The sequence below is a fragment of the Oreochromis aureus genome, linkage group 7 (genome assembly GCF_013358895.1).
Source record: "Oreochromis aureus strain Israel breed Guangdong linkage group 7, ZZ_aureus, whole genome shotgun sequence".
NCBI classification, from domain to species: Eukaryota; Metazoa; Chordata; class Actinopteri; order Cichliformes; family Cichlidae; genus Oreochromis; species Oreochromis aureus.
In genome coordinates, this window is record NC_052948.1 from 4700624 (window position 1) to 4723345 (window position 22722).

Consider the following 22722-nt stretch of genomic DNA (forward strand, 5'->3'; position numbering starts at 1 on the left):
TCATAAAATGGAATCCGTGTGGTCTACAGTGTCGTAGAAGCGCAGACAGGCCTTGTAATGCAGCAGCTTCTCAGTCAGAGGGCTGATGGTCAGCGCTTTGCCCTGAACACTCAGGTCCACGTACCTGCACAACATTAATATAACAAAAAATACGCTTAGGGCTGTATTTTTATATAAGTATATTTGTAAAAAACAATGTCATGAATTGTTTTTTACAAATATACTTGTAAAACAATACTTTCAATAAAAAGTTCACACTGAGACAGTCCATTTAAAACATCAAATGTTTTACCAGCTGTTGATATGAACCTACAACAGACTGTGATGAACATGGAGCAATCTAACCTTTATTGGATCATCGTCTACCTGTTGTACTGTACCTGTATGATACACTCCAAAATGCCAGGGTATTTACAGCCATCAGTGTGGCCAGGAGGAAGAAGAATGTCTCCAAATTGCCATCATGCAGTGTGCTTGGGTAAAAGCTTCCTGTAACAGAGCACCACAGTGTTTATTACCAGTGTCTCTATGTCATTTGTTAGTCCTGTATTTGTATTTGTTTGTTTGTTTGTTTTTTACCTCCAGAGAGAAAGTACATCAGCTGAATAATAAAGGCACCTAGAAAACAACCCCCTCCATAGGACAGAGTGAGGAAGTGCAGGGCGATCCCTCTGATGTGGCTCGGGGTGAGTTGGAAAGAAACGAGGGAGCCTGCCAGAGGACAGAAACTGTATGAGCATCTCTCCTGCTGCTGCCACATCCTACTCATTTCATATATTTGAATGATATGCCCAAACGGAGACCTAACAGTAAGTCTCACACGCAGGGGTGACGAGAGCTTCTGCCAGACCGAGCAGGATGTACTGAGGAGCCAGCTGGAAACATGGCATGGAAGAAACTTGCAAAAGCTTTCCAGAAAGTGTCTGCTCCACCAGGGGGTAAGACTTCCTCTGCAGCTCAGTCAAACCTGCAACCAGGACCGACAGAGTGGCACACGCATGGCCCAGAGCTGGAGGGGGAGGATGGACAGGGTGGGGTAATGAGAGAAGGGGCTGAGGAACGGGAGGTTGTGATTACAAGACAAAAAGAGGGAGTGAGAGGAGATAAAGGAATATTTAAGAGAATAAATTACGACAACATGCGAACTAGTTGGGGCTTCCATGTGTGTAAATACTCACTAATACGTTTTACAGGTGCTGGAGGAGTTTTTTCCATGGACAGGTAGCAGGTCATCACACACTCCATCAGTGGCGCTAAGAGCAGCAGAGGCAGGATGCTGATCACATTCATGGCAGCGATAGGCAAAAGGTGGTCCTTCAGGTGAAGGTTGGAGCTCATCGTCTGTATGTAGTAACCTGAGGGGATCTGTGGGAGACATATTTCTTAACCAAACCTGAAGGCGATTAAACATGTCAGTTTTCTGCTTCATGCTTTGTAATTTCTCAGGGACCTGCCTGTGTGAGGCAGACTCTGTAGAGCAGCTGAAGCCCGTAAAGAGGGAAGAGCTTGGCCAGGACTTTGGCATTCTCCACGTGAGTCTCACTGTACTGGCCACCATTGTTCTCTTTCGCCCGGTCCAGCCAAGATGTCACCTGTCCGCTCAAGTAGCGATAGTGGAGGCAGCACATCTTGAAAGAGTTCAAGAAAACTCCCAACGTGGTCAGTAATGATCCACCTAAGAGCAATAAAAGTATGAAGCACGAACAGTTGATCTTTTTGTGGTATGCACAAAAAAGGAGATGAGGAAGAGGTTTTCTCTTTCTAATCCTTTTTTTGGTATCTTACCTTTCTTGGGTTTGTAGGTGAGTTTACTGCGCATCATGTGTATGGCGATGAGAGCCAGCAGAACTGATGTGAAGGGGATGAGGAAGCCCAGATTTTTGGCAACAGATTGCTGGATGTAAGCAATGCCCAGAAACACAACAGTGGAATTCAGATTCACCAGCCAGTAGAACCTAAATGAAAAGAAGAACATCTTACAGTGAGCCAGTGATATTGGTGAGACTTAAATCCAAAATATCTTTGTGCTAATTTCATCATCTAGGGTGGTTCAATTTAAACTTGTTTTGTCTATGAAAAGAGGAGTCGTCCTTACAGGAAACCCCCCATGCACTCTAGTATAGAATTACCATTATGTCAGAAAGTTTTTTTGTAATATAATAACAAAGGCGTGCCACTACTACTTTTTTTTTGTCTGAAACCAAACCATACAAAATCCAACCTCGCAGAACTAAAAATGAACCTATTAGTAAACTACATGTATGATGTGTCAAGGTAGCCTCATCACCTACCAGTTGAAGAAGGTCAGGAGCTGGTGCTGGTTGTAGCCCTGCAGGTTGTAAGCTCCCATGGGGCAGAGGATAGCTCGGATGCCACCGATGCCCAGTGCAGCAGCCAGGAGGCCAGTGTAAAAAAGAATCTGCTGCTCCCGAGACTCCAGCTGGTGGGTCATGTGGTGGCTGTCGATGTAGAAATCCTCAAAGGGAAATGCCACCACAGGCAGCATGGCTGTACCTACAGTGGCAGATGCATCTAATGATTCTGAGTGATATTTTCTTTTTGTCAACTGGTTGATTTGACACATTCATGAGATATGTAGTCAAAAACATTACTGAAACAAATGAAAAGAAGTACAAGGAACCCATCTGTTTCCTGCCATTTAAAAATAAAAATAAATACATTGTGAAAATTGAAAAAAAGATTAACATCATAAACAACTATCATCGCCTAACATCTGGCATCAGATCTTACTCTAGTCTTACTTTTCACAGTAATACAGTCCAAGATGGTAAATGCTGTTTTAGAAGTCATATGGCTTCAAATTCTTGGCAGCCAACTTGTGGCAACCTTTAATCCCTTGTGTCTTACCAAAGAAATGAAGAAACGCACACACATATAGCACCTTTGTCCTTCCTAGACAGGCTTCTGCAAACCAGCCAACCAGAACAGGGGTGAGTGTGCTGGCTCCTATGAAGCACAGGTTGACTGTTGCAGCGAGGTAGTTGTCATATCCGAGCTTCACAGTGCAAAATAGAATCATGTTACATACAATCCCAAGGAAAGTGAACCTTTCAAACAACTCCACAAGAAGTACACAGATGATCACTTGGAGCTTCTTGCGAGACTTCTTTCGTGGTCTCTGGTCTAGATGAGGCGTGTGGGAGACACGTTGCAGTGGGCTTCTGCCCTCTGGGAGTCTCCTGAGGTCTCCTGCTACCATCCCGGGCAGCTCTTCTGCTTGGTGGGGTGAATGCTGTCAGTAAAGAGCTCTGAATGAGAACTGCTGCCCTTGTCAGGAAGGAGTAACAGAAGCCAGAGCTGGAATGTCACAACCAGGTGTGACTCTGAAGCTGGACACGTAGACTCAGCCACACCCACCTGTTTTCTGCAAATGGCCATACCTGATTCGTCCATCTTTATCTTACTGGGAACTGTGGATGCATTACTCAGATTTGACACATTATGCAAAACTATATAAGGGAGGAGTGATGGATGGGAGCTATTTAGAGGTTAACCCTAAAATATTTCTAATGTTTCAAAAGATAAACATGTGGCTGTCTTATTTATTTATTTTTGTTTTTTTAATAATGATCTTTAAAGGTTCTGTCAAGGCAGCATTAATAACCAGATCAAACATGTTCAATTTAACTTCAAGTCATGGTATAAATAATGACTTAAATCGCTGTTGCCAATGAATGGTCTGTCATGTGATAATAAATATAATCCGTTTATTAAGTGGAGCTCTGGAGTAGTAGTAGTTAGTTTGTGGGAATACGCTGAGCCCAATAACTAATGTTTTCCTTTGAAAGTTAATCTTTCCATGATTGAGGTTAACCATGGTTGCTGACATGCTCACTGTTTTCAATGAACATGACCACAGTTGTATTGTGGGAACCTAAATATGATTGTAACATTAAAAAATAAACAAGTGTAGAAGGTTTTACAAACACTCACAAAATGTTACACGTCTCTGTGAAAGCAGCTCTTCTCTTCACTTCCCCGTACAACCTCATTTTGACTGGCCTGTGGGTAATTAGACTCAAAATGTTAAGTGAGAGTGAGACAGGGTGCATGTGCAGGTTAACTTCAACTAAAGGATTGATCATTATATCACTGTAGGAGGTGAACTAGCTGTCCAAACAAGCACTGAACATTGGAATTCATTACCTGTAAAGTACACAGTCTACAGTCCTTAATAGACTTATTTTTAGACTTATCTACATTTTATTGATATGCTGACAACATTTAATGATAAGCACCTTGCAATAATACTACCAGAAAAGAGGCAGGAGTCTAATCAATATATCTGATTTCTCTGTCTTCCCCACCTTTAGGAATGTCCCATGTAATAAAATATGATAGTAGTAGTCATTCTATTGAACCTCGCAAAATTATTCAAGCTTTATCATATTTAAATGCCCTCATTGCTTTCTTTAATGAAGAAACAGCTAAAAGTTTACACACACTCATCACAAACATGAATGTCATGGTAATTTTGGGCTTCATATGACGTCTTTGAACTGTTCTTTTTTCCAGATTGAAATGGTTGTACAGTATACATCTGTAATGCCTTAGAAAACAAGAATTACGTTAACAAGTCTGAATTACTTTTCGGATTTAATCCTTTAAAGCAAAAAAAAAAAAAGAGAGAAAAAAAGGCCTATATTTTAGTGTAATTTATATTGGGAAGTAATATACAAACGTGAGCATTTGTGCCATTATTGCTTTAAATAAAAAGTGGAAAATGTGAAGCTGTTTGAGCAGCTTGACAAGGACTTACATGCGTTTTTGTGGTGTCCCCATGGTTACGAAAACAGCGTCCAGCTGAGCGTGGGGGCGTGGTGTATCATGGGAAAAAGTTTGTAAATCACTTCTAACCTCCGCTGCTGCAAACTCGTGATTGGAAGAAGAGACCAGCTGGCCTGGAAAGAGACAGTTTAACCTGTAAAATTAAACATAATAAGATTCAGTTTGCATTTGTTTTTTCCGGTAAGCTATTTCGCACTGCTAATGTTTCGTAGCAAGTTGCAAAATGTGTTTATGTTGTCGTTAGAGTGAGCTAAGGATGTGAGCTAACGTTAGCATGCCGCTAAACACATATTTTCATATAGCGTCGCCCGTGTCTGGCATTGGCATTTCAGATTTATGTGTCTCATTACCCATTTCTTTTACATTTTACATAAGAAAACAGAAAACACTTAGCGTACTTTGTTCGCTTTTGTGCTGTCCACTGCAGATTTGCTGGCTAGTGATGTCTGGAGAGAGGCTACCCAAGGGCTTCAGCTCAACCCCTCTCAAAGACTTCCAGCCATCAAAGGGCTTTGGCGACGGAATCCTATCCGATGAAGAAGACACTTTTTCTCTGCTTTCTCCAATCTATCATGACAGCTTTGACAGTGACGAAGAAGACCTGAGATCCATCCCAGATCAGCAGACCACTTCCCCCAGAGAGAGAGATGACTCCAGGCTCAGTATTTCACCATTGAGGTGCTGCCGTAAAGCTTTAGATAGAGTTCTGGCTTGTTTGCAGCATGACTCATTTTATATCTGCGTTTATTTTATAGGTGTGAGCTACCAAAAGCGATTTCGGAGCAGCCTGCAGCTTCACCTACCCTCAGTGCGTGGGAAATGTGGTTGGTGAATAAAGCAAAAGAGGAGCGTCTTAAGCAGGAAAAGAAAGTAGAAAAGGCATGCAGCCATTAGTCCCATCCCCATAATAGAAAAATGTTTTTATTCTGATTTTAATTTGTTGTAGTGACCATTTCACCCCAATAAAAGCTCTGTGTGTCCCGTATATCAGGAGCGCTTACTGAAGGAAAAAAAAGAAAAACAACAGCGGGAGCAGGAACAGAAAAAGCTCATCATGGACGAGAAGATCCAAGAATGGCTAAAACTTAAAACAGAACAGGTAAACAACTACTTAAGTAAAATTGTTGTGTTGATCTTCTTATCTGCCACGCCCCTGCTAAGACGGTACGGTGTTATCCTAATAACAAACCGTGGGTAACACAGGAAGTCAAAGCTGTCCTCAACATGAAGAAGAAGGCTTTCAGGAGCAAAGTGAAGGAGGAGATGAAAGCAGCACAGCAGGAGGTGAAACGCTGCCTGAGGGAAGCAAAGGACACCTACAGGAGGAAGGTGGAGCAGAAGTTGGAGAGGAACAATATGAGGGAGGTCTGGAATGGTGTGAAAACCATCACAGGCCACAACACCAAGAACAGCACAGTGGAGACTGTGGAGAAGGCAAACGAACTCAACAACTTCTTCAACAGGTTTGACCAGCCCACAGCCCCCCCACCCTCACCTTTTACTACAGAACCCTCTCCCTACTCTCCTACCTCCCTCGCTTCCCCCCTCCTGACACTATGACACCCCTCCTCCAACCCCTCTCTCAACAGCAGGACATCTTCCCCCCTCCAATCGTCTCCCAGTGTCACAGTGGATCAGGTCAGGAGACAACTGAGGAAGCTTCCCCCAGAAAGGCAGCAGGCCCAGACAAGGTGTGTCCTAGGATGCTAAAGGCGTGTGCTGCTGAACTTGGGGAGCCGCTACGACGAGTCTTCAATCTCAACCTGCGACTGGGGAGAGTGCCCGCCCTCTGGAAGACATCCTGCATCGTCCCGGCCCCCAAAAGGAACCGGCCCAATGAGCTGAATGACTTCTTATGAAGACTCTAGAGCGGCTCTTCCTCAACCTCCTCTGACCACAGGTACAACATGCCCAGGACCCACTACAGTTCGCCTACAAGGCGGATGTCGGAGTGGAGGATGCCATCCTGTACCTCCTACATAGAGCCCACTCACACCTAGACAAGGGAAAAGGCACGGTCAGGATCCTGTTTCTTGACTTTTCCAGTACCTTTAATACCATCCGGCCCTGTATGCTCTAGGAAAAACTGAACAGGATGCAGGTGGACCCCTGCCTGGTCGCTTGGATCTCAGACTACCTTACTGACAGACCACAGTACGTCAGGCTGAAGGACATCATGTCTGACACTGTGGTCAGCAGCACAGGAGCACCACAGGGAACTGTGCTGTCCCCTCTTCTCTTCACCCTGTACACCTCTGACTTCTGCTACAACTCTGAATTATGCCATATTCAGAAGTTTGCAGACAACACGGCCATCATAGAATAGAATAGAATAGAATTCAACTTTATTGTCATTGCACATGCACAGGTACAGGGCAACGAAATGCAGTTTGCATCCATCCAGAAGTGCTTTAGTGATATAGATATATTACAATATATATTAGCAATAATATAGATATGCAAGTATATTACAGAAATGGGTCTATTGTGGTATGTTATAATGTACACGGTATGAAGTATGTTGTGAATATTCTATAACTATAGGTATGTACAGGCTGTAGTGAGTACAAGCTATGTACAGGATATGAACAGGATATAAATATGAAAAACTATACAGAGTATGAAATAAATAACTTTACAGAAATATGAGATATACAGTTATACAGAAATGGGAACTATGCAAGTTGTAAACAGTTGTAAGGTTAAAAATTATTGTATGTACAGAATGATTATTTACACAGAGCTATACAGTAGTGCAGTTAAGATAAGTGAGGTGTGGATAATTTCTACAGAGGCTGTCAGATGTCAGGAGGCAGAGTTCAGGAGTCTGACAGCTGTGGGGAAGAAGCTGTTCCGGTACCTGGTGGTCTTAGTCCGGAGGCTCCTGTAGCGCCTCCCAGAGGGCAGGAGGGTGAAGAGTCCATGTGATGGGTGACTGGGGTCTCTGATGATTTTCCCAGCCCTTTTCAGACACCGCTTCCTGTAGATGTCTTTTATGGCAGGAAGTGGTGCTCGGCGATGCTGGGCAGTTTTCACGACCCTCTGCAACGCCTTCCGGTCCGAGGCAGAGCAGTTCCCGTACCAGACTGTTATACAGTTGGTCAGGATGCTCTCGATGGTGCAGCGATAGAAGTTCACCAGGATGTCTGAGGACAGGTGGTTCTTCCTCAGAGTCCTCAAGAAGAAGAGCGCTGGTGAGCCTTCTTGACCAGCTTGGAGCAGTTGGTCGTCCAGGTGAGATCCTCGGAGATGTGGACTCCCAGGAACTTGAAGCTGCTCACACGCTCCACAGCCGTCCCTTAATGTGGATGGGTGGATGTGGGTCAGCATTCCTCCTGTAGTCCACGATGAGCTCCTTGGTCTTCTCGGTGTTAAGCAGCAGGTTGTTTGTGTCGCACCACTCAGCCAGACGATCCACCTCCTCCTGTAGGCGGCCTCATCGTTGTCGCTGATGAGGCCAATCACCGTGGTGTCATCTGCAAACTTAATGATGGTGTTGGAACCATCAGCAGGTCTGCAGTCGTGGGTGAAGAGGGAGTAGAGGAAAGGCTCATCACACAGCCCTGTGGTACACCGTGTTCATTGTGATGGTAGATGAGCAGTGGTTATCCAGCCGGACATGTTGGGGGCGGTTGGTCAGGAAGTCCAGTAACCATTTGCAGATGAGGGAACTGATGCCCAGGTCTGTCAGTTTCCTGATGAGTTGTGAGGGGTGGATTGTATTGAACGCTGAACTGAAGTCTATAAACAGCATTCTGGCGTAGGTGTTGTTGTTGTCCAGGTGTGAGAGGACAGAGTGCAGTGCGATGGAGACCGCATCCTCTGTGCTCCTGTTCTGGCGGTATGCAAATTGGTGGGGGTCCAGGGTGGGGGAGACAGGATTTGAAGTGTGCTAAGACCAGCTGCTCTAAGCACTTAGTGATGATGGGGGGTGAGTGCTACTGGGCGGTAGTCATTGAGGCAAGATGGGTTGGAGTTTTTGGGTATCGGGACGATGGAGGTGGATTTGAAGCAGGCCGGTACCACAGCGTGGGCCAAGGACAGGTTGAATATGTCTGTGAGCACTCCTGCAAGCTCCCCAGAACACGCTCTGAGAACACGACTGGGGATGCCATCAGGACCTGCAGCCTTGTGGACATTGATCCTGCTCAGCACCGCTCCCTACATCGGTGGGGAGAGAGTCAGAGGTTGGTGGTCTGGCGTCACATCTGCTTTGGTTGTGGTTGTGGGGTTCCCTCGCTCAAAACGAGCGTAAAAGTTGTTGAGCTCGTTGAGGAAGGAGACATCAGAGGATGCGGGGGAGGGTTTGGTGGTCCTGTAGTCTGTGATGGTCTGGAGTCCTTGCCACATGCGTCGGGGGTTGGAGTTGGAGAAGTGTTCTTCTACCTTCTGGGGTGTCATGGGGTGTATCTGGGATAATCAGGAAGAGTAGTACAGAAGTCTGGTGAGGAACTTCGTCACATGGAGTCACACAAACCACCTGCAACTCAACACCACAAAGACCAAGGAACTGGTTGTGGACTTCGGGAGGTCCAGAGAAGGTCCACTGCCGGTTCAGATAGAGGGGGAGGAGGTGGAGGTGGTCAACAAGTACAAGTACCTCGGGCTGTGGGTGGACAACAAACTGGACTGGACATGCAACACACAGCACCTGTATAAAAAAGGCCAAAGCCGACTGTACTTCCTCAGGAGGCTGAGGTCTTTTAACATCTGCAGGAAGCTCCTGAGGATGTTTTACCAGTCGGTGGTTGCAGGAGTACTTTTCTATGCTGTGGTGTGCTGGGGGAGCAGCACAGCAAAGAAGGACTCATCCAGGCTGGAAAAACTGATCAGGAAGGCTGGCTCTGTGGTCGGCATGAAGCTGGACACTCTGGTGACAGTGGCAGAGAAAAGGACACTAAAAAAATTGCTGGACATTATGGACAATGCTGGGCATCCTCTGCACACGGCCATAAACAACCAGAGGAGTCTGTTCAGTGACAGGTTGCTTCTCCCAAAGACAAGAACCAACAGGCTTAAAAACTCCTTTGTCCCACACGCCATCAGACTGTTTAACTCCTCTCTGGAGGGGAGAGGGAGGGGGGAACAACTAAGCTGTAGTGCCTCTTCACTTCACTGTGCAGTGCTTTTTGTTATAGTCAACGGTGCAATAGACTTAAGTACTTGAAATGTGCAATTCCCTTGTATCTTATTCCTATTTATTCTATTTATCCTTTCGTATATTTTATTTATATATGTATATATATATATATATATATATATATATATATATATATATATATATATATATATATATATATATATAATATGCTCACGTTCTGTAATGTCTGTTGGTGCTGTGCTTTTGGAAACCAAATTTCCCAGAGGAACCCACCCGAGGGATTAATAAAGTCTTGTCTTATTTTGTCTTATCTTGTCTTATCTTATCTTATCTTATCCTACAGTCTTTTTATGTTTCTTGTTGCAATTCTAGGAGAGACATGAGCAACTTCTTAAACAAAGAAAGGAGGAGGAGGAGATGCAGAGGCAGCAGGAAAGACGGAGGGAGACTGAACAGAAAGCTCAACAAAAGTACAAAGACTGGCTGCAAAGAAAGAACCAAGAAAAAATAGAAAAGGAAAAGAAGGAGAAAGTAATCAGGCTCTCGTTCAGCTGTCTGTCTTTTTTAAATTACAAACAGTTTCTCAGAGATTTCTTTTGTATCTTTTTGACAGGAAGAAGCCTCCCTGAAGGAGGAGCAGGAGATGGAGCGGCGTAGGAGGGCTGAAGAGAAGTTTAAGGACTGGCTGGCAAAGGCGAATGAAAAAAGCAAAGCTAGTCCCAAAAAGCCCAGCTATCCATCAAGTATGTTTATTTGAATTATCTTGGCGTTATTAACCGTGTCTTCATTTTTGGGTTTATTTTACTCAAACATCAGAATAATTCCACAGAGAGACGGTAGCTCATTAGTTTACTTAGACTTCCAGAGATTTATGTGTTACTGTTGCATTGGATTGTTTTTCTCTAGGTCCCTATGACAAATCCTACCCATCGCCCAGTTTTGTCAATCCAATCCCCTGGAAGCCAATCCATGTCCCTCCTCCAGAACCATCCTCCCTCGAGACATCAAGCAAGAAACCTCTGAAACAGAGAAAAAGCCAACAGAGCCTCAGCGACACGTTTAGGCTGAGAAACACTCAGAGTCCAGCACATTTGCAGCAGAGAAGATGACACAGCAGCTTGACGTGTATGACTGTGATGCGGTAGCTTAGTTACAGGCTTAACTGTGATTTCTGCACTGCCACAGCTTCTGAGCCAAGACTCTGCTGAGTCACACAAAGATTTGTGTTCTCTTAAGGTGGTTGTGGTGAAGACGTATTTGGTTTATGTTTTTTTTTTTAATTAATGGATTTATTCAAATCTTTATATGATGTTTGTGTGACTAGATATTTAAAAGTCCAGAATACATTTTTCTGTACATGTACGGCAATACTTTTTTTATTTGGATAAATGTGGCACAGTCAAAGATCTGTTTCAGTCTCATTCATTCTGTGGTCAACAAAACCATGTTTCATTGCACTGAACAAATAAGGCACCACCCGCACGACAGAAAGAAGGTGGCTGGTGGTCACAGCCAAAGATAGACCCAGCTTGGTCAAGTGCCCCTCACACTTCACACATTGTTCTGTGTCCAGCTGTGCCTTGTTCTTCTGTGGGCTGAGATGACGACAGAATGTAGTGAGGGGGTGGAAAGAGAGAGAGAGATTCAGAGCAGTATGCTCAGTCTGTGTTAGCATCTCACTGTGATGCCAATGTGTGAAGCCTGAGGTAAAATTATTTAAATTATGCTTTTCTGGTGTATTTTTGTGTAGTTTGTTCATTCTGTGGTTAACTCTTTACAGTTACTGATTGCTCTGGAATGTGTTGGCTGGTTGTAATCGGGGAGAAGAGCTTATGTTTTCTTTTTTCTTTAATTGTTAATCATTGTGGAGTGAGCAGCTGTTAAAACAAAGATGTGAAGTGATTACATTTTGTCGTGAGTAGTTTTTATTGGGTGTAAGTGTGTAGGCTGTTTGCTCGAAGGTATTTGAAGCCTTGTAAACAAAACCTTTCTCCATGTGAAAGACTTTGGTTAGTCACAGGGACACAGTAATTTGAGAAAAAAGTGAAAAAAAGTCATGTTACAACTTAAAAAGTAAAAAAAACATGAGATAAAATAACATCAACTGCTCAAACCAATCCAAGCAACCAAAACTGATCAGATAAGAAGGGGATCTTAAATACCTGCTGATCGGACCAATTTAGACACAAGGGGAACAAAACTAATCAACTAATATTAGAGAAGCAAAAACAAGCTTTAATTTAACTGTTACTCTAACCTAACAGTAATTAAATGCAAGAAGAACTAAATACCTTACTGAGGAAACACAGAAAATAAACACATTTAACATAAATGACTCTGGCTATCTCCCTATCATCTTGGAATACTTGGTATCTCCCAATCAGCACTTTCTGCATTTAATAGTGGTGCATTCAAAGACACCTCTTTTGCTCGTTGTATGCTGGCAGACCAGATAATTGATTGGAGAACCCAGCACTGCAAAACCAGAGAAAGAAATTAAAGTAAATCCAACAACGTTAGACATACACTCTCAGCAAACTTTATTAGGTATATTTGCTAGTACTGGATTGGAGCTCATTTTGCCCTCAGAACTGCCTTAATTGCTCACAACATTGATTCAACAAAGTGCTGGATAATGGTCTTGTGAGGGTTTGGTCCATATTGACAGGATAGCATCACTTAGTTTAGGGTGTGGTGCAAATCTCCCTTTCCACCACATCCTAAAGGTGTTCTTCTGGATTGACATCTGTTGACTGTGAAGGCCATTTGAATTCAGTGAATTCACCGTCATGTTCAAGAATCTAGAACATTTTACTTGGTTCATTACCCTGCTGGAAGACGTCACCATAAGAACATATTGGACCAATAATCATACCACATTCAAAGTCATTTAAATCATCTTTCTGGCCTATTCCGATGCTCGGTTTGCACTTCAGCAGGTCATCTTGACCATGTCCACATACTTAAATGCAGTGAGTTGCTGCCATGTGATTGGCCACTAGATATTTGTGCAAAAAAACAATTGAACAGGTGTACCTAACAAAGTGGCCAGTGAGTGTACAAAAGTTAACTTATTTTTTCCAAGAAATTCTAAGTAAGAGTGCGATATATCAAATGTATGGGGTTACTGATTTTTATAGTTGCATGACTGCAAGTGTAGCAGTCACACCCTCTTAAAATGGGAAGTCTGCACTCAGAGTGAACCTTCAACACTTTTGTTCACTCCTATAATTTACAGTAAGTTCTAGCTACTAATTTTAGCTCAACCTTTAAGAGCTTTTGGTAATGAATGATTGCTGTCTGGCTCTTTCAGGTATTGCGTCCTGTAAACATACAAAGAAAATCCATATCCCAGGATGCAGTGGTGCAGGTGGGCTGGCAGTTGGAAATCACAACTTCCAACACAGGTAGGAGGTGTGTCTTATACTGCCTCAGAAGTAAACTGAGTGGCGCAGGGGTGTAGCAAGCACAAAGAGTGACAGTCTAAAGGGCAGAAGGACAGAATCTACTTGTGTTTCAAGAATGTGACTACTGGTGTAATGTAGATATGGAAACCAACTCATGATGAAGAAACAGCTTTTGGATTCCAACTTGTCTTTCTCAAGGAATATTGATTTTTATCCCTGCTTTGGAATACTTGAGCTGATTGTGTAATCTTTTCTGATTGTTGAACAAAGGTTAAAGAATGGGTTTAAGATAGCAGAAGAAAAAAGCAAGCTGCTACACTAGATTTGACAGATTTTTTTTGCAACCTTTACTTTTTATTAAGCTCTGGATGGAACTTTCACCGGGGATCAAACTGTCTGTGTTACTTCTGCCAGTAGACAACTGATTTTTTCACTTTCTTTCTCAGGGATGTGACTGCTGTTTGTGTAAATATTCTAAGTTTTTATTGACACAACTTGGAAGGGACCGGTTCATTTGCACTGAGGCACACAGGTATTGGGTCTCGTCTTTCAGCGACAGTGTTTTTTCCCCTCTCTCTCTCTGTTCCTCTCGTCACCATGCAGACTGCTGGGCCAGAGATTGAAGACTCTTTTGACTTTCTTTTTAAAATCATCTTGGTTGGTGACTCAGATGTTGGGAAGACCTGCGTGGTGCAAAGCTTCAAATCTGGCATCTTCATCGAAAAGCAACAAAACACCATTGGTGTTGACTTTACTGTTCGTACCCTGGACATTGATGGCAAGAAGGTGAAGGTAGGTGATTTTTATCTTAAGCACTTGCATCACAGCTGATAGTGCAGTCATGTCCACATATTTAGGTGCATGCAATTTATGAGATGCATGTGGATGCACTCTTGTCTTAAAGTAAATAATTCCTTTTTTTTTAGTTCTTCAGAGAAAGGGGAGGGGCTGACAACCTGTCTGTAATATCCTCAGTGTTTCTGTTAGCTTTCTGGGTGTGTTGATTTATTAGCTGCTAGTTTATAATTCTGTTTAGACATTTGCATACATTTGTTCAGAAACAACTGCAAACGTCAGACAAACCTTACATTATACTTGAATAACTTAAGAGTTGTACGCTGTTGATCCTTAACATACTCTGTATAACCGGTTAACCCATATTTGTGTTATCTGTGTTTTGCAGATGCAGGTGTGGGACACTGCGGGACAGGAGCGTTTCCGCACCATAACTCAGAGCTACTACCGCAGTGCCCATGGGGCGATGGTGGCCTATGACATCACTCGACGCAGCACATTTGAATCGGTTCCACATTGGATCAGGGAAGTGGAGCTGTATGGAGCTGCCAGTGTGGTGCTGATACTCATCGGTATGTAAACTGTCTGCACATAGCAAAATATATTTTTGAGGTGTAGATGATACTGAAATACAAAAATACGGAGGTAGACTGTGGTGTTTAACAATGTGTTAACAGTATGTGCCAAGAAAATATCCCAAACAATGTCACACCACCAGCAGCAGCTTTAACTGTTGATACAAGGCAGGATAAATCTATACTTTCACGATTACATCAAATCCTGATCCCACTAACTGAATGCAGTATTGTTGTATTAATTTGCAATAGGTCAATGACATGATAGAGCATGCCAGTGAGGGAGAGTATTTTTATGTAGAGTTTAGATGTTCTTCTTGTGTCTCTGTAGGTACTGTATCGTGTAGCGTCTACCTACAGACCAAAGACATATGGATAATGTGCTAAAACCGCGATTCCGATGTGTGACTGTTGTCTGTATTAACCCTAAAAAAATGTATCTTATAGTTAAAGTCTACTAAGTTTGTTGGGAGAGATGTGATTCCAAAAAGTCAGAAACATGCCCCATGTTTTTGACGGGTAAAGTTTAAATGTGATCTGAAGACTTGGTTGTAGTAAGTGTTGCAATAAAAGAATAATTTAACTGAAAATGATACGAATCATAGCTACAAACATCTGCTTCACTTCTGTTTTTACTAACTCTGTTCACCACTGCAGGTAATAAGTCAGACCTCCACGCTAAGAGACAGGTGCTCTTTGAGGATGCTTGCAATCTGGCAGAAAACAGTGGTGTGCTGGCTGCTCTGGAAACCTCAGCCAAGGAGGCCCAGAACATAGAGGCTGCCTTCATTCTTATGGCTCGAGAACTAATGGCACGCAATGGTATGACCATCATAAACGAGTCCTCTGAAAACTCTCCTCAGTTCATGCTGAGTAACAACTCTCACCCGGTCCCTAGTGCCGTGGCTACAGATAAAAAGTGTGGGTGCCGAGAAGGCTGAAGCAGGGAGTCACTAAAGAGTGGGAATGGAGGCCTGAATACTCAATTTACCTGTTTCTCTACCAGAGAATGGATGTTATTTAAAGAGAAACTGTGTGCTGCAATGTGTGTGTGAATATTGGTTTTGTATGTTTTGACTTTTTAATATTTAACATGTTGTAATATTATTCTGAGGATAATGAATGTGATGACAAACCACTCCTCTGCCAGAGGACTCTGTACACAGACTGCAGCACAGTAAACACTAGAGTTTCACATGTAACCGTTTGTGTTTTTAATCCCTTTTTTTAAAGGTTCTTTCATATCATATGGCTTTTGAAGTACAATTCAAATCACACATTGTTAAACCAGTTACAAATGTAAAAACTGTATTTTCAGTGGCGCTCTAACTGCAGTCTTCTAACAGATATTCACTATTCATTATGTGAAAACCCCTACTGTTAAATTCCACCAACTTCAGAAAATAAGACTACTTTTTTCAAAATAAAATGTACATCAAAAATGATGTAATACACTCATAGCTGGCAACTTAAACAGAGCTTATACATTCATGTTAAAAAAAATAATTAGGTAAAATATGACAGCAGTAAAAACAAATCAGGGCCTATAGGGGTGTATTTTTTTTTTTTTTGACTGTGCAAATGCCTGAAGTGGTACTGCCACAAAACTGTCTTTATACAGCTCTTTCTGAATCAGTCTAAACTTGCTGGAAAGATGTAACTGTGGAGGAATTCCAACTGAAATCTACCTATGAGCTTATCAATACTTTAAAGTACTAAAATGTGTAATTCAACAACTTAATGTATGTACTCAAAAACCTGAATTTTAAATTCGTTTTATTTTTATATAAAAGGTGACAGGACAGATAGTCCATTTAATTCCTTGACTCAGAAACAGTGATGTCTATTATTGAAAACTTAAAACCTTTTTTTAAAGAATTCAGCATGGTCTGATGTACTATTATGGATGACTGATTTAAAATGCAACTTCTATGTATTCGGTGTTAAAACGGCATATTATTGCTTTTCACAGCTGACTCTATGGCACGTTATAACACAGTAACAGCTACTTCTCCCCTGTAATAATCAAGGGAATGGTTTGATAACCTGTTGCTAATGGTGAAAGATCAGACTATGAGATGGAGACAGAACCTAGGACCCCTACTGTAGAGGCCAGCCTTCCTGCTTAAATACCAACTCAACCGCCTCCTTTACATCATGCACCATGAAGGACGGTTGAGTGAGGCTGGGATCGAAGCGGAAGTCTCTGTGACCGTGGAAGATGCGTTGTTCTGTGACCGTTTGCGTTGGGTCTGAGAGCAGCTCCTGTTGGTCTTTGCTGTACACTCCTGTGCACACCAGGATTGAGCTACATCCCTCGGGCAGATCTCTTTCTGCCACACCTGAAGCTCCACCTAGTTCTGCTGATGTCATTTTAGGGGTGTCATCAACAGCTGAGGGATCTACACTTCCACCAGCACTCTGAGCCTGCATCTGTGCCTTGGTGCGACGAGAAGACTGGAGGTAGCGATTGTAGAGGTTGGCGCCATATATGTCGGCCATGGGGTTATCGCTGCAAAAAAAAAAAAAAAAAAAAAAAGCGGGATTCAGTTAATATTATTTTTTGAACCGAATTTCTAAGTGTGAAATGTAGACTGAGAAACCCACCCTATAGCATACACCCTCTTCACAGGCGTGGTCCAGCCAAGTCTTTCAGCCTGTTGTCTAATCAGCAGCTCAGCGTAGTTATAAGTCACCACACTGGGCTTCCCAATCAGAGCCTCGTACTTGAGTTCGTATCCTGTGACCTTCTTGTACAGAGACTCTAAGCACACCAGGAACATACCATGACCAAACCTGTGATGCAAGGAACATTAAATACAGTGTTGTGAAAAAGTTTTTGTTTTGTTCCCTTTCTTAGTTTTTTGCACATTTGTCATAGTGCAAAAGTTTGATCTGACTTTAACCTTTCAGATCAAACTCATTTTAATATTGGACATAACCTGAGTAAATACAAAATGCAGTTTTTAAATTATTTCATCTATTAAGGGAAAAGCTATCAAAACCAACTTGGTCCAGTGTGGAAAAACTGAATCTAAAAACTGGTTGTGACACAATTGGGAAGCAAGCATTTGTGGAGGAGCTCTGTCCCACTCCTCTTTAAATAATTGTTTTTAATTCAGGCACATCAGAGGGTTTTCTGCCCGTTTAAGTTCAGATGCCAAAGCGTCTCTGGTCTGGACTTTGAATAGACCACTCCATAACCTTCATTTTGTTTTGTTTTGTTTTTAGCCGTTACTTGCTGGTGTGTTTTGGATCATTGTCCTGCTGGACGTCCTTTAGATGTTGTTCTGGGTTCTTTTGTGACCTCCTGGATAGGTGATGCGCTCCTGGGATAATTTTGGTAGGCCAGGCACTCTTGGGAAGGCTCACCTATGTTCCACATTTTTTCTCATAGCTTTTACTGTGATTCGCCTTTGTACCCCTTTCTAGACTGATAATGTCAACGACTAATGTCAATGTTTCTTAGTGGTTTCTTCAGAGTGCGGCATGATGTGTTGCTTTTTTGAATAATTTTCCCTACTTCACTTTGTCAGACAAGTTCTATTTAAGGAGTTTCTTTATTCAACAGGTTTCTCAGTAATCAGGCCACTGTGGCTGGTGAAGCTGAGCTCAGCTCTCAAATGTGGTTAATCACAATTAATTCATGGTTTAATGAGAGATCAGCCACTTTTTCACACAGGGTCAGGTAGGTTTTGATAGCTTTTTCCCCCCTAAGAAACTAAATTTAAAAACTACATGTATATGTGACTATGTGTGACAAAATCTAAGAAATCAGGAAAAGGCCAAATGCTTTTCCATGGCACCGTATACCAAGAACACTGTCAAATTTGAAGGTTGTAATATTTCAGACTGTGGTGTTGATGTGTACCGGGGATTCCAGGCCTCTGCCATCCACAGCAGGTCCATGTTACACGCCAGGACGGGGATGTGAGGATAATGCGCTGAACTCCAAGTGCTGCCTGGGTTCCCACCAGTTAGGAGCACATCAACAATAAGCTGGAGGTTGGTCTCCCATCTAATAGGCTCACCAAATAAAACAACAGCTGTAGGACCAAATAAAAATAAAAACATATAATTAGGCCACATTACCAGAAAATCATTAATTCTCAGGGGTTATGTAATGACTGTGCAAAGGAAACATACCATCTATTGGCTGTAAACCTTTAGTGGGCGGGACCTGCAGGACATTGTGCAAAGTTGGCAAGACGTGTAACTGAACTGAACATAAATTGATTAAATAGTATTACTTACAACATCTTTGGGTCTTCTATTGTGATCCACAACATCTAGGACTGGGTACGCTTCTCTGAGCACATCTATAGTAACAACATCCTGAAAGCCCAGGCTGAGGTTTGGTGAGTTAAAGTCAAACCGGTTGAGCAGGAATTACAAGATGGAAATATGCAGAAAATCTTAACAGTGTTTTGAGTATTTGGTGTTGTTTTGTAACATGTTTTCCAATGTTTAATTTATTGCATTTCTTTATATTTCAAATAACAATATTTGACTTGAATTAAAAAAAACAAAAAAAAAAAATCTGTATAAGGGCTTCACAGAGACTGTCAAGCAGTAAAGGGAACAAAGGGTGAAACGATTAAACACTGATAACAAAGTGGAGCATGGAGAAAAACAAGTGAATAAACATAACATTCAGCTTTAAAGGTCAACATCCAGAGTGCAGGCACCAGATTACACGAGTTATTGCAGGATACTTATGAGCGACTTCCTCTACTGGACCCTGTCCGGAGACCAGCACACGCATTTTGTGGAACTGGGTAAACATTCGCAAAGGACTATGGGATAGCATCACCTGGTCTGGAGACACCTGAGATAAAGCGAGTCTAGAGTAAATGGCTGATATCAAAGAATATTAAAAACAAAATACACGAGACAAAGCAAACTGATAATGTTTTAAAAGGCGCTCAATTTACCTCCACCTCAAGCAGATGTGACAGATGTTCCGCTTTTGTCTGCCTCATGCAGTTCCCAGCATTAGTGACAAACACCACAGGGACCTTGTATTTTCCACTGCGGTCCACCAGGTTTTTGAAGCACTGCTTGGCTGCAGGGATCGGAGTCTTGCCTCTCACCAGCACCCCGTCAATGTCAAAGAGGAGCCCGAAGGAGCTGCTCGCCTGAGGAAGGAACAGGCGACAGAGTGGGGACATGTGTAATATGACAACATAAGGTTACTCATTAACTGATACTGCATTCTGAGCAGTCTTTGAGAGCTCATCGCTGCAGGCACACTGAACTGAATGAGACTTTGATCCCACTGCAGCTTCTATGAGCTATGCAGCATAGTTTTATTAAAGTTTGTGATTGAACACTGATGAATAGATAGTATAATTTCAATACAATGATCACTGTGTGCAGTGAGTAGCCTCAGCATGCTCTCCTACTGGGTCATCCAGTCTCTGGCCTTTTGCTCCACCATCTCCTAAATTTCTACATATTCATAATAATTGCTCTGAGATTTTAGCTTCTTATATTAAATAGTTTCCTAGATATTGTTTAAGAAAGAGCCCCATCCACTCGCTTATTTCACACACTGAAATTTAAGGAAATATTCAAATATAAATATCTCAAAGTTTAAAGTACTTTCACTGACATTTCTTACCATAAAATTTAATGGGGATCTGTGTTTGACTAACAAAAATATGAAAAACATCCATGCAGTCCTGATAAGTCCCTTACAAGATTGGTGTGCACTGTAAACATATAAAAAGTACTTTATAAAAATGTAAAATGTGGCACATTTGTCCTCTGACCTCTCCTTCAAGGTCAAACAACATCAAACATTCATTCTTTTATCTTCAAAATTATGTTTAGAATCCTACTGCCATTGTTTGTATTGGCAACATTAGGAAATGATATTGATATATGGGGACTAAAAACAATATAGTCTGCATTCAAATGATGTTATATTTGACCTCTGACCTCAAGCTTTCTTTGTGGAGTTGACTCCAAAATGTATTATATCGTTAAAGAAAGTATTATCAAGAAAAAAGAGCTGCAAATCAGTACCTATTATCCATTACCCACTCCTACATAATATTTGTATAATCAAAGTAAACATCTGTCATCCTACCTTTACCTAATTTTTAGATTTTTACTGCACTACAAACTTCTTAAACTACTTTTTTTTTTTAAAAAACAAACAAAGAAAACAACATTCATACATACAAAATGTAATACTTCCCCTAATAGTGGGTAGCCTTGGTGGAGGTTTGCGCTCTGAGTGCTTCTTCTTGTAAAATACAACTACATCATTCAGAAATTGTGAGTCGTTGTCTTTCCCAAAGTGATTTTTTTATTAGCTGTTTTCAAATATGGCACTCTGCAGGACTGCTTGACTTTTTTTCTCCATATTTTAGTTAGCCAATACCCAGACACATGAGACAAATGTGAAGTTGTGTTCAAACATGGTCTGCGACTTCAAAGTGTGGAGAAAGACTTGAAAGTGGGTGAATGAGCTTTAACAAAAATCTAGAAAAGAGACTAAAACTTCACAGAAATCACCGGATATGTCCAAACTTTAGATTAGAACATTTATATTTAAGTCAAAGGAGGCTGAGCAGAAAATGTTCAAAAAAATTGGATAACTTGAGATTGAATACTCTTCTGTCAGGATACATTTCTTTGACAGGTAGCACTGAAATGGGATGGAGCGCCACCGGCCAATCGTCAGTGCAGTCAGTGCTGTCAGCACTCCCGTCTCCACTCTCGTTAATACAGTTGTACAAAGCGTTGACTTACATGGCTATAACATCTTGAGGCCGAAGACTGGGTGTTCGCTTGCTTTGCTGCTCCCTCGTAGCTTGATTTCAGCAGCTGCCAGCCAGTCTTTAAATATCTCACTCTCTGCATTGTTTCAGGCACTTTAGTGGAAAGGGCAACAACAGACACGACCGAGCTAGCTTTAGCTGCGCCAACGGTAACGGCTAACTTAGCAAATGTGACCGCTGAAGAACCGGGTCATGATATTTTCATCAGTCTAAGTCAATACCGTACTCTGCGCTCTCTCCTCATACTGTAATATACGGTTGTATACCGAGGAGCGGTACAATTTGTCATAGCTGTGAGGACGCATGCGCAAAGAAGCAAACCGTTGAACTTCCAGGTCCAATATTACGTCAACAACGGAAACCGACACGTTTATCATTTTTGTAGAAATGAAAGTCACTTTCTAACTTACTAACTTTGAAACTCAATAAGCTCTGTACCTGAACATAATACTAATATTATTATTTATTTATTAGTTTCAACTTCATGTATATATGACTGTAAATTCCATGGCAAAGATACTAAACTATATTACCTTTTAAAAAAAGACCCCAAAAGATTACATTTTATGATTTGCATGTTTGCATTTCCCCCCTCTAACTTTCCTCATTTCTGACACATTTGATGTATAGTTGTATAAAACAAAACGAATATACGAATAATTCTTTTTTTTTTTTTTTTTTTTACATATTTTTTCTTGATTATTTGCATTTAGTTTTACAGAAACTTTACTTAATTTTATCTGAGTTATGATAACCAGTAGCAAGCTTTGTTTAATTTTTATCTACTTCAGTTAAGTTACTGTCATTCTCCTTTACGCCTTTGTGCAACCCACCTCCACCTTTCATCACTCAAACTCCATTCAAGCCACCTTCATCTCGGCTCCAGGGGATCCTGCTCTAATCCCTTTCACAGCCAGGGTCCATTCCGCTGAGACAGGCCATCGGTGTCTAACCGTCTATATTCTGTTCATCAATACATCATCTTCACTCTTTCTACTGATCTCTCCTTATTGAAACGGTTATATGTAACACATTAATAAGCATAAATTCTTATATGTCATATTTTTAAAAATACATGATTTTAAAAGTAAAAATAAATGTATATTCAGTAAACTTTGAATAGTATGTACTTGTTTTGAATAAAGGTTACACATTTGATGTGGAACATGAACGTCTGTTCCATGATCCCATGACATCCAACATTCATCTGTATATGAAAATTAAATAAAAAATTGCCCAATTTA

The 22722-nt window shown here is 41.7% G+C and overlaps 4 protein-coding genes across 4 annotated transcripts; 2 read left to right on the forward strand and 2 right to left on the reverse strand.

The window, feature by feature from the left end:
• On the reverse strand, positions 1-4793 carry slc15a5 (solute carrier family 15 member 5). The gene is made up of 9 exons (XM_039615811.1): positions 4781-4793; positions 2292-2514; positions 1786-1955; positions 1455-1675; positions 1179-1365; positions 821-1009; positions 580-711; positions 381-489; positions 1-124 (listed from the first exon to the last, which is right to left on the reverse strand). The coding sequence occupies exons 2-9, from the start codon at positions 2504-2506 to the stop codon at positions 1-3; spliced, it is 1347 nt and encodes a 448-aa protein (XP_039471745.1). The 5' UTR covers positions 2507-2514; positions 4781-4793.
• Positions 4794-4834: 41 nt separating this feature from the next.
• Positions 4835-11314, forward strand: ccdc34 (coiled-coil domain containing 34). The gene is made up of 7 exons (XM_031749236.2): positions 4835-4989; positions 5237-5487; positions 5565-5688; positions 5801-5908; positions 10283-10441; positions 10524-10653; positions 10817-11314. The coding sequence occupies exons 2-7, from the start codon at positions 5252-5254 to the stop codon at positions 11017-11019; spliced, it is 960 nt and encodes a 319-aa protein (XP_031605096.2). The 5' UTR covers positions 4835-4989; positions 5237-5251; the 3' UTR covers positions 11020-11314.
• A 1905-nt stretch (positions 11315-13219) lies between these two features.
• LOC116327605 (ras-related protein Rab-19) lies at positions 13220-16513 on the forward strand. The gene is made up of 4 exons (XM_031749226.2): positions 13220-13317; positions 13921-14109; positions 14501-14684; positions 15345-16513. Exons 1-4 carry the CDS (start codon positions 13267-13269, stop codon positions 15626-15628), a joined length of 708 nt encoding a protein of 235 aa, XP_031605086.1. The 5' UTR covers positions 13220-13266; the 3' UTR covers positions 15629-16513.
• Positions 16245-21795, reverse strand: hdhd5 (haloacid dehalogenase like hydrolase domain containing 5). Its single transcript, XM_031749241.2, has 8 exons — positions 21450-21795; positions 19622-19825; positions 19403-19515; positions 18942-19035; positions 18834-18867; positions 18559-18733; positions 17295-17483; positions 16245-17199 (listed from the first exon to the last, which is right to left on the reverse strand). The coding sequence occupies exons 1-8, from the start codon at positions 21558-21560 to the stop codon at positions 16788-16790; spliced, it is 1332 nt and encodes a 443-aa protein (XP_031605101.2). The 5' UTR covers positions 21561-21795; the 3' UTR covers positions 16245-16787.
• Positions 21796-22722: the final 927 nt, after the last annotated feature.

Bases quoted from the DNA above. Each gene is read 5' to 3' on its own strand.
- slc15a5 (XM_039615811.1), bottom strand. From the start codon at position 2,506: ATGCTGCCTGTGGTGGCATTTCCCTTTGAGGATTTCTACATCGACAGC. The intron at 1,366-1,454 runs GCAGGTCCCTGA...TGTCTCCCACAG, and splicing joins ACAGAGTCTGCCTCACACAG to ATCCCCTCAGGTTACTACAT. The intron at 125-380 runs GTACAGTACAAC...AATGTTGTGCAG, and splicing joins TTTTGGAGTGTATCATACAG to GTACGTGGACCTGAGTGTTC.
- ccdc34 (XM_031749236.2), top strand. From the start codon at position 5,252: ATGTCTGGAGAGAGGCTACCCAAGGGCTTCAGCTCAACCCCTCTCAAA. The intron at 5,909-10,282 runs GTAAACAACTAC...TTGCAATTCTAG, and splicing joins TAAAACTTAAAACAGAACAG to GAGAGACATGAGCAACTTCT. The intron at 10,442-10,523 runs GTAATCAGGCTC...TCTTTTTGACAG, and splicing joins AAAAGGAAAAGAAGGAGAAA to GAAGAAGCCTCCCTGAAGGA.
- LOC116327605 (XM_031749226.2), top strand. From the start codon at position 13,267: ATGCAGTGGTGCAGGTGGGCTGGCAGTTGGAAATCACAACTTCCAACA. The intron at 13,318-13,920 runs GTAGGAGGTGTG...GTCACCATGCAG, and splicing joins AATCACAACTTCCAACACAG to ACTGCTGGGCCAGAGATTGA. The intron at 14,110-14,500 runs GTAGGTGATTTT...TGTGTTTTGCAG, and splicing joins TTGATGGCAAGAAGGTGAAG to ATGCAGGTGTGGGACACTGC.
- hdhd5 (XM_031749241.2), bottom strand. From the start codon at position 21,560: ATGCAGAGAGTGAGATATTTAAAGACTGGCTGGCAGCTGCTGAAATCA. The intron at 19,036-19,402 runs GTATCCTGCAAT...ACCAAACCTCAG, and splicing joins GTAGAGGAAGTCGCTCATAA to CCTGGGCTTTCAGGATGTTG. The intron at 18,734-18,833 runs GTATGTTTCCTT...TTGGTCCTACAG, and splicing joins AGGTTTACAGCCAATAGATG to CTGTTGTTTTATTTGGTGAG.